The sequence below is a fragment of the Lutjanus erythropterus genome, chromosome 1, assembly GCF_056507025.1.
Source record: "Lutjanus erythropterus isolate fLutEry1 chromosome 1, fLutEry1.hap2, whole genome shotgun sequence".
NCBI lineage: Eukaryota > Metazoa > Chordata > Actinopteri > Lutjaniformes > Lutjanidae > Lutjanus > Lutjanus erythropterus.
In genome coordinates, this window is record NC_139317.1 from 3,715,099 (window position 1) to 3,732,948 (window position 17,850).

Consider the following 17,850-nt stretch of genomic DNA (forward strand, 5'->3'; position numbering starts at 1 on the left):
AGGAGGAGGGTGAAAAGAGGAGGAGGAGGAGGAGGAGGAGGAGGAGGATGGTCCTGCTGTCAAACACAGATGAGAATACAGCAGCAGGTTTCAGGAGGGCACCGCCGTTAGATAATCGCATTATTCTCTCCTCGGCAGCGGCGGGAGGGACCGATGGAACCAACGAAGAAGAAGAAGGAGAAATCATTTTAATTTAATTGTGCTGAACTCTGGCGGAGAGGCGACGTGTGCAGAGCGGAGCGGTGATGCTGCACAGACACACAGCGAGCTGCAAACTTCACACTGGATTTATAAACTGTAATATCACTCCTGCTGATCTCTGAGCCCGATCGTCGTCACTTTAATTAAAAGAGCAATTATGCAATTATGGCTTAATTAGAGAGGAGCGTCTTTATTGCAGCAACAGATGAGAAAATGTTCAGGACCAATAACAGAGACATTAAAGAGCTGAGGCTGACCACCTGCGCCCTTTAAGGTGAGAGAATTAATTAATACTGTTTTATTTTAAACTTTTACTATCATATAAGAAACACTATTAAAATCATATTACAGGGGTTTCTCTTTAATTACAAACTGCTGCTCTAATTAAGTCAACCATAAGAGTATGAATAGGGGAGACCAGGGGCTACTGTGACATTTTTCACATTTTCCACTCAAACTCACACACTACTTGAAACACAGTAGTTATCCTTTGATAGAAGCAACATATATCAGTGTTTCTGCAACTATGAGCAACATTACGTTGGAGTTAGGACAAACGTTCATTTTAATTATTATTTTCTATAAATTTTTAAGACATTTAAATGTATTTTCATTAACTTTTGTGACTTATTGTAAATACTGAAATAAGAAAAAATACAAATAGAGGATTTCATGATTTTCTGTCCTCAATAGAAAATGTCGACATTTACCTTAGAAGATAATTGTGTTCATACACACAAAAAATCTTGCTTTTTATGACAGATGTTCAATTTTCACCTAAAAAATCATCTGTACTGAAGATTTAAAATACTGTTTGCAATTTACAAATTTATTGTTCCCATTAATCACTTGACACAAAAAAATATAGGAAATTAGGTTTCAGGTTAAAAATACTTAAGCTATCATTTGTTTGCCTTGAAATTGTCTCTACAGTGACAGCTAAAACTGTTGCAGAAATTACATTTTTGCTAATTTCACAGATAAATGGCAGCTAGCAAGATCTGCTATGTTAGCTTTGACTTTTAGCTTCCATAGTATAAATCAATTGAACAGTAAAATAAATTTATTTTTGTAAACGTAGGTCAAAATACCCAGTTAGTAAGCTGTTAGGTGAGGACAGACAATATATTTCTCCAGAAGAAAAGATGATCTGTGCCTCCGTCTTCCGGTGGCCTGACCTCTCAGCCATGTGCTCACTCACTCATCACCTCAACTTTTACTGTGGAATTTGATCAGCGTCATATTGAGGACATAAAAGTGGAACAGACTGAGACTGTGTCCGCAGAATTTATCCAGATAAAGAAGAACGTATGTTAATGAAGGGTGTAAACGGTATGTGATCAGATCTGCCAGACCAGTTCTGAGGTTGTCCGGTTTGCACAGACACACATTCACATTTTAATACCAGGTGTAAATGAGGCCACAGTGTTACAACTGTCCCCAGTCTGGCAGCCATGATAAAATCTCGTACGTTTGCTTGTATATATTTAGCATAGTTTATGTTTATTTTTAACCTGTAACCTGGAGATAAAATTAATGTAATTTTAAATTCACAGTCATCTAACTACTGAACATGCAAAAAGTTTCACCTCAAAACCATTTTTTTGTTGAAAACTTCTGCTGAGGTGAAACGATCCTCCACAGAGAGGGGAACCTACTGAGCATGTGCAGAGTAACTGTCATCACTGCAGCACTGCACTGTTTCTGATTGGAGAAATTGAGTGTGTTACAACTGCCCCCTGTTATAACTGCCCCTGGTCTCCCCAGTTTAGTCTCCTGCAGTGGTGGAAAGTAACTAATTACATTTACTCAAGTAGGCTACTGTACTTAAAAGGACAGTTCATTTACTAAATGCACTTAGGCTGAGTTAACTGTCCATCCCATTGTTTTTATTTCTTGTCATCAGAAAAACAATATAGAACATAAACGAGACAAAATAAGTGCATTTAGGTGGAATGAACAGTCTCTCGTGTTTTGTCCTCTCATCAGTAAAACAATATGCAAATTTTATATGCTTAATGAAAAGTGTACTGCAGATAAAAATCTTACATTTGCAAAATTTTCAAATAAAATTTCCTGTGACCGGTCTCCAGGAATGACAGATCTAGATGGATAAAGAGCACCAAAGGAAATGTTTAGGGGTGAACTGTCCCTTTAAATACGAGTACTTGCCACTTTGATTACACTATATTGCAGAGGGAAATATTCTACTTTATACTCCATTTTTTTTATACCTTTAGTTACTAATTACTCAGCAAATTCAGATTAATAATACAAAACAGAATTAACAAATAATTTATGATGTATCATTATAAGACCTTATTGATCCAGGAGGAAGATCCACAGGTTACTCATCATATATAAACTAATTAAAATGAGCTCCATCTTTACCAGCTGCAGCATCTGAGTGATGAACACATTAATGCATTAATCTGCCCTTTATTTTCTATATTATTTGATTAATTCTTCTTCCCAGTTTCTCAGGGTCTTTAAATGTCTCATTTTACCAGTTTAAACCCAAATATGTTCAGTTTAATATGAAATAAAAGAGAAAAGCAGGAAATCTCATTGTTTGAGAACAGCTTTTTCTGCCATTTTTGCATGAATTACTCAAATAACTAATGGATTATAAAAAGAATTCATGACTGCTTTTCTGTTAATCGACTGATCAATTAGTCAAACAATTGTTGCAGCTCTCTAATACACCGGTTTCCAACCTGAGGCTCCTGACCCCCACTAGGAGTCACTAAAGTTCACGTGAGGTTTGTGAGATCTTCTCGATTTTAAGGAGTGTAAAAACAAAAGGCCTGTCTGTGTGAGGAAAACTAAACAATCTTCTTAGAATTTTGACAAATTTTCATTAAAAAATGACTCAAACTGATTAATCAATTATCAAAATAGTTAATTTAATAATATAATATGTAAAATATTTGAAATAGCCTTTGGAACATTTGGAAACCTTATACATATATATAACATGTCAAGTGGAAGATAATAACTGAGCATCTATTTTGTATCATATGTCTCTCTATTATATCTCTGTCTATTTTTATTTGTCCAGGCAACTTGATCTCATGAGATGGTGTGTAAATAATATACCATGTTTAAGGACATTTTGCACGTTGTGTCGACATGTTTTAAACTTTTCACATGTCATTTAATGCTGTTTGGTTCGGTGCATTTTATGAGTTTTGGACAATAATCAAGTCACCTTCATCTTGTTCGTGGTTCATGTTGTGAAACCAAAACTACTCGGTTAGGTTTAGGAAAAGATCACAGTTTGGGTTGTGTGTTTGTTAGTTTAGTTATGTACATGATGTGCTGTGATATAAAGGGCTTTTCACACTGATATTTTTAGCCAAGATCTGTTCTTAAGTTAATTTACATGCTTAAAGGGATAGTTCACCCAAAAATGAACATGAAACCTTCAATCAGTATGAGGCTGAGTAGATACTGACTGACTTTTCATTTTTGGGTGAACTATCCCTTTAAGTTAAAAGAAGTCAGCGTTGACTTTTGGTCTTAAACGGGACATGAACTGCGTCTTCTGGGTGAAAGTCCTGTTCTCGTTAAAGCGATATCTCAAGAACACCTTGATGGAATTTCCTCAAACTTTGCTTAAAGTTCCACTCGGACTGAAAGATGAACTGATTAGATTATCAGGGTCAAAGGTCAGAGTGACCTCATGTCCGCCTCATTCTCGTTAAAACAATATCTCAGAAACACAAGGACAGAATTCCTTTAAATTTGGTACAAATGTCCCCATCGACTGAAGGATGGACTGATTAGAATGGAGCTAAAAGGTCAAAGGTCATAACTCTTGATTTCATACGTTAATTAAAACAAAGTTTCATACAATCGTCTGACAGGATAAAATGATGAGGCGATGACATTTTATATCCAAAAGGTCAAAGGTCAACTTCACTGTGACATCACAGTCTTCAGTCCTCTGTCCTTCTCTGTAAAAAACAGTCTCAAAGTGAAGACAACATGTTTCTACCTGGATTTACTAGAATCACACATGTATAATGACAACAAAAAACTTTTATTAAGTTCCTTCACAGTCATAAATACATACATTATGTTAGATAATGAGTCTGGCGTTAGAGCTTGAGATCTGTGCCTGATCATGGATGGTACCTGATGAGTTCGGGTCGGGCCGTATTTCTCACAGATTTCACAGGCTCACATCGGGTTCAGGCTGCACCATATTTACATATTTATTTATTAATTTTCTTTTTTTTCCCCCAGTTTAGTTGTTGTCAGTTCCAATTCCGCGCATGTATTGTCCCTGTCACTGAAAACTTCTACTGTTTGGTGCATAGAGGGAAGCTTGTAAAGAAAAATCTGGCTTTAATCAGGTGCTAATGAGGGTCGGGTTTGGGTTGGTTTCAGAGTTAGGGTACACGTCACACAGGTGACACATGAAAAGCAAGAAAGACGCTGTGATAACACGCAAATTGACATTTGCAGTGCTACAAAGGCTGCAGCATTTCAAAAGTATATTTAACAACACCTCTTTATAAACAAATAAAGTTTATTAAAAAACAATCTGAGCTTTAATTCCATGCAGACGAACTGGAGACTTTGAAAAGGTGTTTAGAATTTTTAAGCCACTATATTAATGAAAGGGTTTGAAGTCAATTTATCAAATTATAAGTGAGCATTTTCTAAATTTCTATCTTCTTTTATTTAACATTAAAGTATGCATGTATAGAAACACTGGGAACCAAAAAAAGAGAAAACAACTGATCCTCTTTCTAGAATCGGCACTGAGGTAACTCCATATTAATCCATAGAAAAGGCTGTCAGTAGTATTTCTTATATAAAGCAGTCCCAAAACTGTTGACAGTTTGTCAGCAGCAGTAACACTTCTTCTTGGAGGGAGATGTTGTTGTTGTTGTTGTTGATTTTTTGAATATCATTAACTGGCTGAAAGAGAAAAAAAACAAAACTATGAGAAGCTCTCAGCGGTGGTAAGTGAGAAAATGTTTTAACCTTTCAGATCACAGTGTGTTTTTGCATGTTAGCAGGTATCTGTTACCTTTAAAAAAAAAAAAAAAAAACTTGTCTGTGGATGTCGAAAACAAACTATCCAGTGAACAGAAGCCGCAGTAAAAGCTGCTCTGTTTGCTGGTCGAACCTCCGCCGGGTCGCTCACGCCGTGACAGTGTTTCGAGGTCATACAGCAGTCATGTGAGAGTCGTCACAGTCATATGAGTCGAGGCGTGAATTGGTGTGAAGCCATCTTCAGAAAGGTGTCAGGACTAAAAGTAGGGTGCCAAAATCTTTTCTTTTTTTTTTTTTTTTTAGTGAATTGTGAATTTTCCTCATCACTGACCAATCACAGCAGCACACTGGATCCAATGTGATTACATCTATTAGTTCTTAAATGATATAGTCAATAAGTGATTAAATGAAAAACAGGCATCTGTACAAGCAGCTTATTATGACCTATATATAGATTTATTATGGTGATCTGTGGTCTGTAGTGAAAATAAAAATCAACATCGACATATTTAAAGGTTTAAGTTAGTTACGTGACATAAAAAAGTTTTTACCACATATTTGTTTTTCTATTTTCAACACAGCTTCTCCGTGGATCGTCCTTCTAACCTCCTGTCAGCTGGACATACAAACACGTCTTCCACCCCGTCTCACATCCTGAAGCCAGCATGCCCATCATCAGTAATGCCAACCATGACTTCAGCACCTACTCCATCAGCAGTGACGACAGCAGCCTCGACCGCTTCTTCACCGAGATCCCGGAGACCGAGACCATCAAGGGCGTTTACTTCCAGCGAGCCCAGCTGCTCCGCGACCCGAAGGCCTCGTACGTGGTCGACCACACCCTGCAGGTTCTCATCAACGTCGGGGGCAACCGGTACACGTTCCCCTGGAGCACCTTGGAGCAGTTCCCCCAGAGTCGTTTGGGACGTCTGCGCTTCTGCACCACGCCCGAGGAGATCGCACGACTCTGCGACGACTACGACGAGACATGCCAGGAGTACTTCTTCGACCGAAACCCGACAGCCTTCAGGGTCATCCTCAACTTCCTGGCTGCAGGAAAACTGCGTCTGCTGCGGGAACTGTGTGCCGTGTCACTGCACGATGAGCTCGACTACTGGGGTGTGGACCCCGGCCACATGGAGCGCTGCTGCCGGCGCCGCATGATCACCCGTGTCGAGGAGGTGGCCGAGCGAGAGCGCAAAGAAGAGGAGTGGAGGCAGAAGAGGCTGATGCTGAAGAAAAGTACCACTCAGACAGAAAAGGGCTATCGCAGACTGACCTGGATGCTGAGAGAGGTGGTGGAGAACCCTCAGGGGTCGGGCCTCGCCGGGAAGATGTTCGCCTGCCTCTCTGTCGTCATGGTGCTGGTCACCGTCATCAGCCTGTGCATTAGCACCATGCCAGACCTCCGAGATGAAGAGATCAGGGTGAGTATGAAGCTGATGAAAAGGAGACAGGCACAAAACATCCTGTTGAACCTGTGCATGTTGTGATGTTTTTGCAAGAGAAAAGGGATGCAAGGGAAAACTGCAAAAAAAAAGTTGTGATATTTTACCTCATCAAAAAGGTTCACAATTACAAAAACTTATTTATATTCCACAAAAAGGCAAAATCTTTTTGGAGCTTAAACTCAGTTAAAACAACAAGAATAAAATTATAAAATAAAAGTGGACAGAGCGTTGATACATGTTAATAATGATGACAAATCTCTTCAGAAGCTGTGAAAATATTAAAAAGAAAAAAAATTGTGACTTATAAAACAAAACTTTGAGTTGGTCCATTGAGACGTACATGTATGATGTCTGCAGGGGGGACTGCTACTATTGGTGGAACTCACAGGGAACAAGGACGATTGGTCAAACTTGCAGAAAACTCAAGGAGTTTTGACAAAATTTCGAGGTCACACAGAATTCACAGGGATTGGTTGAGTTGGGTGAATTGTTGCGATCACAACGTCACGACTTCCTGGACGGACTGTAATATGTTGTACTGATCCACAAAAAAATAATTAATGCATTGCATTAAATTCCCATGCGGACACTTTTATTCATAGCCACGTACAGTAAGTGGATATAACTGACCACCAAATACTGTAAGCTGAACAGCTTCAAGCTTCGTGTAGAAACAGTGAAGCGGTAGAGGAGTTTTCTGCGGCTGCAGTCTGAACAGAGGAATTTTCAGTCTGTGATGGAAAATGTTTCAGCCGTCCTGATACCAGCGGAGGTCGTTCCACCACTGTGGAGCCAGGACAGCGAACATGTCAGTCGCATGTCTGACTGAGCACCAGAGACACATTTACATAAAAGTCACAAAGGATATCCCACTATGTCGGTCCTCGTTACACTTCTGAAACACCTCCAGTACGGCACTGAATATGTTCAGCTCTGCAGCAGAGAGAAAGGCTCAGTTTAAAACTATAAAGTCTATGTTTTCTACAAACAAAATGCCCTCTGAATGTATAATAATATAAAGAGTACAGTCTAGACCTGATCTGTATGAAAAGTGCCCTGAAATAACTTCTGTTTCAGTTTTATGCCATATAAATAAAATTGACTTGATTTAATAGTTTGAAAGACGGTGTAATCACATATTAACTCTGAGTATGGGAGCTTGGTTAAATAAGAAAAGATTGAGTAATTAGTGGAGAATGATAAAATTAATAAATCAATCAATAATAAACATTAAAGTCAATCAGGTTAATAAATAGATGAGTCAAACTCACTAGATTGACAGGAGACTGATCACAGTGAAAAGACAGGTCAGGGTTATTTGTAAAGCAGTGAAGGGTTGAGGAGAAGAAATTGCTTTTGCCAGTGTGACTGTGAAATCATAGATTTCTGCTGGTAAACAGAAGCAGACTGAAGAATTGATTATATAACAAATTGTCAGTGCAAAGAGTCTGAACTGGGCGACGTGATTATGTTTTCTAAGCTGGAGACGGAGGATTGATTTCTCCCTGATGTATGTGCTTGTCAGTTACGTTATCGAGACACGACACACACGTCGAGTTCAGGAGCCGAAGTTTTCTTCATGTGTTCTGTAACTGATGGAGTCGGACTGAACAAACATCTGGAGTTCTAAATTTGGCTCAGAGGCAAAGAGCGACGCCAAGATTGCTTTTAATTTCTGGAAAGCCGTTTTGTTTTCAGTTTTGTGTTTCTGGCAGACATCTAAAGTTGAATGTTGGCCAGCTGGTGCTTTCATTCACTTTGACAGGCATGTGAGGCTGATCGGAATCAGACCGAGCTGAATGTTGGTTTGTCAAAGAAAACAAAAAGGAACGAAAATTCATGATAATTTGTAAAACAATTGCTCCTTGACTTCAGACTTTGACAAAAAGCGACTTCTCATTTTTTTTTTTGCTCAACTCTGTCACGATCAGATATTTTTTTAGCTGTTACTATCTAGTTAACATAATCATAAACGATTTCCCCAGAATACGAGAACGATATATATTTATACAGCTATATGGCAAGCTGATTGGTTGCAAACAAGGAAGTGATGCAACATCAAATATAAGGGAGAAAGGAGGAGGATGAAAGAACAAGGAGGTCTCAGGAGATTTTATTTGGGTTCCAAGATAAATAAAAGAAAACAAAATGAAAGAAATTCTGCAAAGTTAAGATTTATATCTGCAGTACAGTGTTTAGAAAGCATTAAAAATGTGCGCATTGTTTTACTGATGAGAAGAAAAAAACAAGAGCCTGTTAATTCTGCCTCAATGTACTTATTTCGTCTAATTTTTGGGACAAAATTTTACGATAAAAAGTGTGTGTGTTTTCGTGATGTGAGGAAATGAAAAAATGAAACTCAGCCTATATGCATTAATTTTTAAATTACTTTATCTTAACATACGTCAGGATAATGTAAGGTGATGCAGAAATGGCAGTAAAAAAAGGTCAGGAACATTCATTTATGCACAAATTTAATCCTCTGAAGATTTATTGATAAGGCTTATTGTGAATTGGGTTTGGATGGTTTTTCAAAAGTTGGCCACAGAAAAAAACGTTTGGGAAACACTGATTTAAAATACATAATGCTGTGTGAAATACAGCCATTTAAATTTTTTGCACAAACCCTGCAGTTTTTTGTTTTTTCTTTTAAGATTTGCATTGCATTGCACAACTGCAAGACTTTCACGAGATCATGCTCCGCCTGTGTGATCGCCTCCCTGCCTGCCGGTTCACCTCTCTTTGAAAATGAGACACCAAGTGCGTCTAAAATGCCAAGAAGATTCTGCAGTTTGAAAATTCAGTGAAATCTGTAATGATTCTTTCTCAGAGCAGTCAGGGGGAATCAGCATCTGAAGTCAGATATGTCTGTCCAAGCACCAAGAGTAAAAAAGACACATAGTGATCTAACGCTAGCCACGCTGTGAGACAATCAGGTTAGCGTTGTTGCTACACTGAGACACCAGCTAACGTTGCTAACAGTTACATAAGATGCTGAGGAGATTATCACAATGATCAAAAGCACAATAAAATCAAATGGTAAATATTTACAATCTGTACAAAGCCAACAGTGAAAAGTGAAGCAGCGAACCTCAGGATGAAAAAGTCAATCCTTCCAGGAAGACTAACCACATATAGACTGTGAATTCTTGAAATTGTGCAGAAAGCTACCAACATGTCGCCAAACAGAAAGTTCAGCACAAGTTCACTCTCATTCCCTGAATATTACTTCCGTCGTTCACTTCTTCCCAGGAGCTGTATTTCCTGTGGTAATTCACTGTACAGAACTGTAGATTAAAAGTATTGATTTTAACGCTTAATGAAACCTGCCCTTCAGCCTTTTTGTTGTCAGTAAACATAAAGAGGCTCATTATGTGCAGTCAGGAAAGCCTGTGTTTTACAAGGTTATCATTTAAAGGGTTTTCTCGTCACTCCACATGTAGTGTTTGTGATGACACTCCTCATTAGAGGGTCTTGTTTTCTTCTCTGCCATCATTCAGTCATTCAGAGACTCTGGAAGAGAAATGGATTTTTTTCCACTTTGATGGCTCCACTTTACTCTTTTATAACACTCTGTGCCGAAGAAATGTTGTATTAGTTTGTACAAATCAATTTAAGTGCTGTGTATTTTTTTTTTTTAATAAAAGTTTTCAGTGTCTTACTTTGCAGGGACACATACTGACATTGAAATGATGTTCTGAAAAACTCAGCGGGTGTCACAGTTAACAATACAATATTATGTGGAGGGTAGGAGGCCTGTTTTCAGAGACGAGGTTGTTTAAATATCTACAGGATCTCTGTTATTTAAAATGAAATGCACAGTTACACAGAACGTTGAAATGAAAAAAACAATAATGTTTTCTTTAAAGGAAACTCAGTGATTCACTGCTGCATCTCCGTCCAGTTCGGGGAGTTGAAGACAGATTTAAAGATAATGGATAAAATTGATGCAGCCAGATTTGAAGCATTTTTTGTAAGGAACGGTTGCTAAAATTGATGTTTTTTCTCCCTTGTTTCATTCTTGTAGAAAAATCTTTTTTTAGCCTGACCACATCTGAAGAGCAAACGTGTGCTGGAAAGACTTAAAGGGGTAGTCTGTTTTTTTTTTAAGTGAGGTATTTAGCCATAGTCGGTGTATTACCTACAGTAGATGACTGTTGACACACCCCTGGTTTGGATCAGCAGCAGAAGTACTATATTTTAGACAGTTTATATCAAGTGTACATACATTTAGAATATTTTTACTGGTTTACCTTGCTGTCATAAGCCAAATATCGCTCTCTCCAAAGCAACTGAACTCCATTGACAATAACTGTAATTTTACTTTGCAGAACACAGGAGTTTTTGGACTATCGCTGCCTCGATCAGATAGTTTGTTTTTGGTTGTTGAAGCCCAAACTAAACACTTAATGCACCAAAGTCACACAATAATACAAACTAACTAACTGATTGAAGCACCTGTAGACCAACAGCTCCTTTGTTCTGTGAGGTAAAATGACTGGTTTTGTCAATGGAGTTTGGTTGCTTAAACTAATACTGATATTAAACTGATATAAAATACATTTTGCTGCTGACCCTGTCCACACTGGAACATTGCTTCCTGCTGCTTCTTCAAACTGGGGGCATGTTGACCGCCGTACACTGACTATGGAGAAGTACCTCATAAAACCACACTTCAAAAAATCTGAACTATCCCTTCACAGATTCACAGGCTTTTATCCTGATTTTATACAATTCAGTACTTAATGAAAATTTCAATGAAAAGAACGTGTGAGGAGAAATTGCTGCAGAGGAGTCTGAGGTATTCTGACCCTTGATGTGGTCTCTGGTGTGTGTGAAGCACCAGAAATTCACAGTCCCACATTTCCCATAATGCAACTCAATGGTCTCTTTCACCAAACTGTGTGTCTGATAGATGCCCACATTCTCCTCACCAGCAGTTCATAACTCAGGCTTTTTACTTTGCATTCAAGGTCTCAGGTCTAATCCAAGATAACCCTGGTGACAATATCAAACACTCGGTCAGTGTCCCTACACTCCAAACTTTGACACTGAAGACATCAGTTTAGCCCCTACAGGCCTCCACAGTCAGGTTAGCAAAAACAAATATGCAACGTCTTGGTAGACTTTCAAAATAAAGGCACAGAAACTCTTTTATTGGGTTCAGGAAAAGGAAACTCCAAAAACTTGGTATTTCCTCTGGATGTGGTTTTGCAGGATGTAACAGTGCACACTTCAGCGAGCTCATAGGTGAGTTTTGTGACCTCCTCAGTCTGTGTTCCCAAGTACTGGAAAATAGTTGGACTGAGTGGCAAAATATAGGCAATTTAGTCCATCTTCAATATATTTTAGCATTATTTAGTTATATTTTCCAGTATAATGTTATAATGTTATAATGTTTAAAAAGCTGAGAAAACTCTAAATTTGTTGGCAACTTACTGCAAAGGATTTTTTACTTTTCAGCCCAACTCAAACTCCTAAGTTTTGAAAAAGTTTTACCAACTCTTAATCTTTTGTTGAGATAATTTACATGTCTTGAATCTTTGAGTTTTGGAAATGCAAAATAATAATATTTCAAAAGTTATTGAGTAAACTCATTGAAGTGAGAGTGATTAATGGTTAATATAATAATTAATATATATAACAATTATTTTTAGTTTTATTTTAGTTTCTAAAAGTCAGAGATTTGCAAAAAATTATTTTTAGTTTATTTAAAATTTAAAATTTTTAGTTGGTCTCGGAACTCAAAAATCTATCTTAGTAAGTTGCCTTGAAATTTTGAGTTGTCTCATCTTTTTTTCTTTTTTACAGTGCAGTCGGGTAAAAATCATTTGGGAATCTGCAGGGAGGTCCAGTCGTGGTTGCAGCCGTGCAGCAGTACAAGGAGTAAAAATCAAAACGTATCTATGAAAAAAAATCAAAAAATAAAATTCCCACAACACTCTGTGTGACGCAGGACATAAGGCACCACTCCCAGAGTGAAATACCAAATTTTTAGGGAGTTTCTTTGGGAAAAGATCTTGGTTTCTACCAAAACAGGCTGCAAAATCAGACATTTGGAGTCACAGAGGATATTGTTGTTGTCATGGCTGAATTGCACCAAACTGATTATTGGTGTCTTGTCCCTTTAAAGTTGCTCAGTGTGTTTTGATCACAGTGTGTCTCCGTGTCTGCAGGGCGAGTGCTCTCAGAAGTGTCACAGCATGTTCGTGGTGGAGTCCATCTGTGTGGCGTGGTTCACGTTGGAGTTTGTGCTGCGATTCGCCAATGCCCAGAGCAAACTGGCCTTCGCTCGCGGCCCGCTCAACATCATCGACGCCATCGCCATCCTGCCGTACTACGTGTCCCTGGTCGTCGATGTCAGAGACGAGTCGCAGGAGGACGTCATCATGGGCGCCGGCCGAGGCTACCTGGACAAACTGAGTCTGATCCTGCGCCTGCTGCGGGCGCTGCGGATCCTGTATGTGATGCGGCTGGCTCGCCACTCTCTGGGCCTGCAGACGTTGGGACTGACCATGCAGCGCAGCATGAGGGAGTTCGGCCTGCTGCTGCTGTTCGTCTGCGTCGCCGTGACCCTCTTCTCACCTCTGGTTCATCTGGCGGAGAGCGAGCTGGCGCCGTACGCTGCCACACACCCCCACCACAGCTTCAGCAGCATCCCGGCCTCCTACTGGTGGGCCATCATCTCCATGACGACGGTGGGATACGGCGACATGGTGCCGCGCAGCATCCCCGGACAGATAGTCGCGCTGACCAGCATTCTGAGCGGCATCCTCATCATGGCGTTCCCCGCCACCTCCATCTTCCACACCTTCTCCCGCTCGTATCAGGAGCTGAAGCAGGAATATGAGCAACTGTGGAAGGAGGACAGAGGCGAGGAGAAAGCTGCCGAATCAGAGGAGAGCTGGTCCAAAGTCGATTTGTCACCAGACAAGTTCACATCTGTATCCAAGGAGGAAAATGACGGGCTGATGTCAGGCAGGAGTCATCAATCCACGCTTCCATCCACAGCTTTCTAACGGCGCAGCAGAGAGACACTTCACGCAGTAATTATGTGTTAAAAATGGTGACACTTGACTACATACTCGATCTATAGGTACAATTAGACTCCAGAGGACTGTTATATTGTGGACAGTGTTTAGGTTCTTGTCTCTTCATGCTCCTGAGTCACACTTCAAGCTTTCAGCAAATTATCTAGTCCTTATCAGATTATATCGAGCTTTTTTCATCACATGCGGCACTACGTACGAAACCTTTAAGTAAAACTGAACTGAATTTGATTTCTCTTCACTTTTTGTGTAAGAAAATATAAACTATAATGTCACTGCAACTATTCTGCACAAGAGGATGAAACAGTTTGTAGAACATATGTGAGTCTCTCATCATGATTTTTAGCCTTTGGACGTTGATACAAGAGTTTTTCAACAGATTCACTAAACATTAGATATTAGTCTTTAGACATTTCATCCATCTGTCCCTTTACAGCGTAGAGAGAATGGGAATAGTGGAGCATTTTGCATTATCTGTGATCTGTCAGTCATTCGTCATCAGAAATGCATAAATCAGTCCTTCCAGGGTGTTTTTGCAACAATAAATTCAGCAAATTCAGCCAATCCCTGTGAATTCTGCAAAACCTTGCACTTTTAGTCTAATCCACTTAACTTTTATGCAAATTCGACCCGTCATCATTGATTAATGTTTTATTATTAATCGTTTTTTGTATTTTTATTTACTTTACTGAAAAGAACACACAGTCTGTCATCGTTCTTGAAATGTTTCAAAGCTCTGAGCACTTTTATATTTTATGATTTTGTGTTTTGACTCAGTCTGAACTCCACAAACATTTCGTTTCTTTGTGGGAAAACAAGTGCATTTCATTTACAAATGAAGCAATTTCTTTTAGACTTTTTGCTGAGGTTACTTAGAACACTCAGAACAGAGTGCAGTTTGATTCTCACCAGAACAAGTTGCCTTTGACTTTTAATGAACAAAATATACACAAAACCTTTTCACTTGGCCCCACAGTTTCATTATAATAAATGCATAAAAACATGCATCATATTTTTTTTTAGAAAAGCTGATGGGAAATCAGGTATTTTAGGCTGCAACAATCCCAAATAAAGCCTGCAAAGTCCTGGAGGGACTGATAAAGACAAATGTCCATATAAAGATAAAGTCTCTGCAGAGTGAAAGAGGTGATATATTACCAAACTGATAATGATATTGATCCTGACTAATTAGGAGATATACTCTGGTATATATCATCCAGGAGCAGGAGGAAGGACCCAGATGCAGACTGCAGCAGGAATGGATGAGTTCAAAAGTTTAATGAAAATACAAAACTCAAAAACATACAGTGCAAAGGCAACAAACAAATCCAAAAGGAAAGACATAAAAGTCAAAGTCCAGAAGATAATCCTAAAGCACGCAGGGAAAAACGCAAAGCAAGAATCAAGAAGGAAAGACAGCAGCAAACAGACGAGGACGAACAAGTGACTAAAGATAAAACACTCTAGGGAGGAGGAGGAGGAGGATAAGACACAGGTGAGGTCGATCAAGAACAGGTGAAAAGAGCCAAAGACAGGAAGTAAAAAACACAAAGACACACAAGGGAAGACGAACCATGACACTAACTATCTCTACGCTGGACAGGAGAACCATTTTGTTTTGACTGGTGAGTGAAGCAAATCTATGAGCCACACAGAGGAGCACAAAGGTCATGTTAAATACGCCATAAAGTTTTACAGTTACTTGATCAGGAACTAGAACTATGAATTGAGTTACACTGAGTTGGAACAGGTTGAGATTACCCATCATAACAGTTAAATTACACCAGGCACAGCTGCATCACGTCACAACCACGCTGCAGCAGCCGGAGCTGATCACAAACAATCTATCAACCAATCAGAGCATCCCAGAAGCACCTCTCTGCTAATACATGCAATCAATCTGCACAGAGCAGATCAAGTGGGCAGGAAGTCAGACACAGAAAAAAGTAGATAAAATCTGGTCAATTTTCAAAATAAAAGACCCAGTGCAGACAGGAAAAACACAATTTCAGTGTTCTTATCCATAATAGAAGCACAAAAAGCAAGAAAAGAGGACCAAATCAACAAAATCTGAGCAAGTCAACATCATCAGGCGGGCAAAACACACCGCTGCTGGGGGGGGGCTGCAGACGTGTGGAGGACGGATCAAAATTGTGGCACAGACGTGCCGTACCAAGTGGAATCAACCAGTAACTAGTGGTAACAGTGTACAGGTCATGGTGGGTATCCTCCTAAACAGCAAACTTGCTGTCTGTGACATCACATCACCGTTCCCTTTCTTTGTGATCCATTCACAGAGAGAGAAAGCTTGTTAGCCTAGCTTGCTAATGTTAGCATTGATTCCCACTAGACATTCATTTTTGCCTTGGTTATTTTAAAGTAAAAGGAGAGACTCTGGCTAGCATTAGCCAGCTCTCTGGTCTCACCAAATGGTTTAAAAATAACATGCATTGTGTATTAAGTCAGTCTGTACAAATGACATATGCAAAGACAGCGTGTCATTCTACATGCAAATGTCAGACATAAACAATGTCAGGTGACGTGGTATAAAGAGCAGGATGGAAGAGGTTAGGGTGGATGGACGTGTCAAACAAACATAGGACTTTCATCCTGGACACTGCAGTTCATGTCCATGGGAAGCAGAAGTCAACGTTGATGTATTTCAGCTTCAGTATATAAATTAATTTACGTAACCTACAATCCAAACCACAATCTGTTTCGAAACCCCACCATTAGCGTCCCAGGTGCTAAATTCAGCGTGTAGGTTGCAACTAGGAGGTTGTTCTTGTTTCCCGGGGACTTTGAAAATGCAGATAGTGGACGCTGCGATCCCACGGCCAACGGCAGGACTTAAACCTGCAGTGTGCATCCGGTCAGACTACCTAAACCTAACCAAATCATTTCACAATCATTTCACAACGTTTAACCACAGTGAGGATCACCGTGACTGTGAAGGTCACCTGACTGTTGTCACCGCATCCAAAACTTAAACTAAAAGTGTGCTACTAAATGTTGTTCTCTTTATACACCATCTCATGAGATCATGTTGCTCTTTCATGCATCCAGTCGTCGTGACGGCAGATCACGTCTTCTGTAACTTCAGCACTTCATTCTGTGATTCAGATCACAAAAAGGACTAAAGTAAGGACTGTGCAAATCACAGATGGGGTGAAGCAACAGGTAACAACGTTGGATCCCAGCTGGTGAAGTGTCAGACTGCTGTAAGTGAAGTGATAAACTGTTTTTGTACCCACCAACACAGATTTTACACCACACCGACTTCATCAGTCATCGCCAGTTTCACACCACCTGGAGAAAAATAATATCAAGGCTGACAGATAAATAAATAAAATTCAAGTTTCTTCTTTATTCTAATTATGTTCAACAAATAGTACACAAATCAAAACGCACACCAAGGTGATGCAGTATGTTCATATCTAAACTGAAATAATTTCACAAGGAAGATATTTCGATTTAGTTTTAGATTGTGTCTTAGTTTGGAGATTAAATGAAGGTCTCATAAACTGATCGGGTAGATAAACACAAAAAACTCATCAGAAAAGCAACAGTACAGAAAAAAAATTGATTAACAGCCACGACTAATACAAGAAACATCAAAATTCTCTTTATCCTGTTTGTAACTTCATTGTTTGCTCATTGTTTGTCCTGTGGTTCTGAGTTTTTCGATCACACGTCTCATTAAAGTGATGCTTTCATGTCACCGACTCTCAGATTTGGGGTGGGTGTCCTTAAATGCACCGTCCAGCTGCGTTAAGCAGGAGACGATTTCAAGACAAAGTGACAAAATCTTCACTGTGACAGATTACACAGCACGACTGTCATGTCTCTGCAGCATGATTTTTTTTAGAGGAAATCAATGGCAGCCTGGAAGGCAGGAGAGTAATTTAAAAACGTCACAGTGGAGCAGTGGAGACTGATGGGTAGACGCGCGTCAGACGTGTGTTTAATGCTCCTTTAATGTGCAGATCACTTTCATCCTACACTCAAATATCTCGTAGCTCCTCCAGTGTTGCTGTTTGTCCAACTTACAGGCATTTTTAAAATAAAGTTATTTTACTCTTTTGCTTGTGTTTTTAACTGCCTCAGAGGATGAATGGTGTGTTCACTGTACACGAGAG

General features: G+C 39.4%; 1 protein-coding gene across 1 annotated transcript; it reads left to right on the forward strand.

The window, feature by feature from the left end:
- The first annotated feature begins 84 nt into the window (after window positions 1-84).
- Window positions 85-14,717, forward strand: LOC146332499 (voltage-gated potassium channel regulatory subunit KCNG4-like). Its single transcript, XM_084723182.1, has 3 exons — window positions 85-475; window positions 5,793-6,638; window positions 12,839-14,717. The coding sequence occupies exons 2-3, from the start codon at window positions 5,877-5,879 to the stop codon at window positions 13,679-13,681; spliced, it is 1,605 nt and encodes a 534-aa protein (XP_084579308.1). The 5' UTR covers window positions 85-475; window positions 5,793-5,876; the 3' UTR covers window positions 13,682-14,717.
- Window positions 14,718-17,850: the final 3,133 nt, after the last annotated feature.